Source organism: Lygodium microphyllum, chromosome 29, assembly GCF_053477565.2.
Source record: "Lygodium microphyllum isolate KBCC chromosome 29, Lygodium_microphyllum_v1.1.10, whole genome shotgun sequence".
NCBI lineage: Eukaryota > Viridiplantae > Streptophyta > Polypodiopsida > Schizaeales > Lygodiaceae > Lygodium > Lygodium microphyllum.
In genome coordinates this window covers 26,164,384-26,166,083 of record NC_141163.1, presented here as the reverse complement: position 1 = coordinate 26,166,083, position 1,700 = coordinate 26,164,384, and the positions used below count along the sequence as shown (strand labels likewise).

Below are 1,700 nucleotides of genomic sequence, written 5' to 3'. Positions count from 1 at the left end.
GATGCATTAAAGAACATCAACGCTTGCTTGAAGCTTCTCATGCTGTCTTGGAGTCACATGGGCACATCTTCTTGATGTCCAGAGTAAGAAAGCCACCACAAGTTTCAGTAAGATAGAAGCCACCAATCCAAAGATGATAGCTTTACTACAAGATGATATGTTACTTGTCTCTTCTACACACCACCTGAAGGTTGGTAAACATTTGGATTAAAAGAACCAACAGATGAAACTTTGATCACACCACACAACAAATCTATCTAGTGTTGTTAACTTGAAACAGTGTATGAACAACAAAAGAGTAAGCCAAAAAGCTTACTGGCCATATTAACATGGTATTCTACTTGTTAACTTGAAACAATGTATGCACAACAAAAGAGTAAGCCAATATGCTTACCAGTGATATTGACATGGTATTATACTAGAATAACAGAACTGTGAGAGTGTAAGCTATTGCTTGCATGTTTACTTTCAGGATCTATATGCTTACCAAGCATCTTGATCCATGTGTCAAACTTAGGCTCTGAAAAAGCAGCACTCATCTCCATAACCAAAAAGGCAAAGGATCCCATCATCCCAATGCAGGAGACTCTTGCTCTAGATTGAAAGTAGACGCATACATGCCTTGATGAGATGTCTGACAATTATATGCAGCTAGCGAATCCAACCCCTCCCAGGGCAAGTTCCGCCCAGACAGTGGACACAGTCACTAGCATGTAGACCAAGCTTTCGCAATCTGCTAATGGGCTATTACAATATGTAGGTCCCCACATGGTGTTACTGAACCAGCTGTCATTCCCATCACTTTTCCATGCTGCTCCATAATCAACAAGCATGTAATCCACCCTGCCATCCACATTATACTGAATTACATTCTGCGGTTTGACATCACGGTGCTTTCTTCCAGTAGTTTGCAAGTATGCCAAAGCTTCAAGCAATCTACAAGCAAGCAAGCAAAGCTGCGAACCATGGATCTTGACATTGTGCAAGTCAACGCCTACTGGAGACAATGCTGTAGCCAAGTGTATTCTAAGTCCCAAAGGTGTCAAGACCAGTGGCCCATGAGCAACAACTTTGGCGACAACACCACACTGTTGGATACCAGAGAGTGCAGACACCTCTGTCCCTAGTTCCTCTGCACTCGAGCTCTCCCAAGCTAGCTTTATAACTAGCTCTTATGCTTGTCCAGTTAGCTTTCCTCTGACCACAGCACAGTCAGGTTTCCAATACAATTTCCAACATGTCAATGCAGCATAATCCATTGCAAAACGTAGCTCTATCATCCCTATGGTATGGCCCTGGTGCTCCGGCAGCTTTGAGAATAAATTTGTTCAATGCGAAGGGACGATCCAACTTTGCCTCCATGCCAACTGTAATATCCCCCCCCCCCCGCCCCCGGGTGGAGGGTGGCGGCCGTTAACGGCTGTCTCCCCTCCCCTGGTGAAGTCCTCGTCCACCAAATAAGGCAGCGCTCGCCCACCCTCCCCTTGCCCCTCGCCTCCCCGCCCCCAATCTTCAGCCGCGAGAGAGAGAGAGAGAGAAGCTTCTGAAAGCTTCTTCTTCCCTCCCTTTTAAGAGGGAGGTGACACACCCCTCTTGATGTTTTTGAAAATACACTCCCTTTCATTATCTTTCCTCCACTCAAGAAGAGGTGGCAAGAATTTTGCATAGGAGAGTGCCACAATTCTATCACTGGTACACGA

The 1,700-nt window shown here is 45.5% G+C and overlaps 1 protein-coding gene across 1 annotated transcript; it reads right to left on the bottom strand.

The window, feature by feature from the left end:
* Positions 1–641: 641 nt before the first annotated feature.
* On the bottom strand, positions 642–1,362 carry LOC148010462 (uncharacterized). The gene is made up of 2 exons (XM_087671545.1): positions 1,228–1,362; positions 642–1,088 (listed from the first exon to the last, which is right to left on the bottom strand). The coding sequence occupies exons 1-2, from the start codon at positions 1,360–1,362 to the stop codon at positions 642–644; spliced, it is 582 nt and encodes a 193-aa protein (XP_087527671.1).
* Between the last annotated feature and the right edge of the window lie 338 nt (positions 1,363–1,700).

Coding starts and splice junctions, on each gene's coding strand:
- LOC148010462 (XM_087671545.1), bottom strand. CDS start 1,362: ATGGAGGCAAAGTTGGATCGTCCCTTCGCATTGAACAAATTTATTCTC. Junction 1,089..1,227: donor GCATTGACATGTTGGAAATT/GTATTGGAAACC, acceptor GGTATCCAACAG/TGTGGTGTTGTCGCCAAAGT.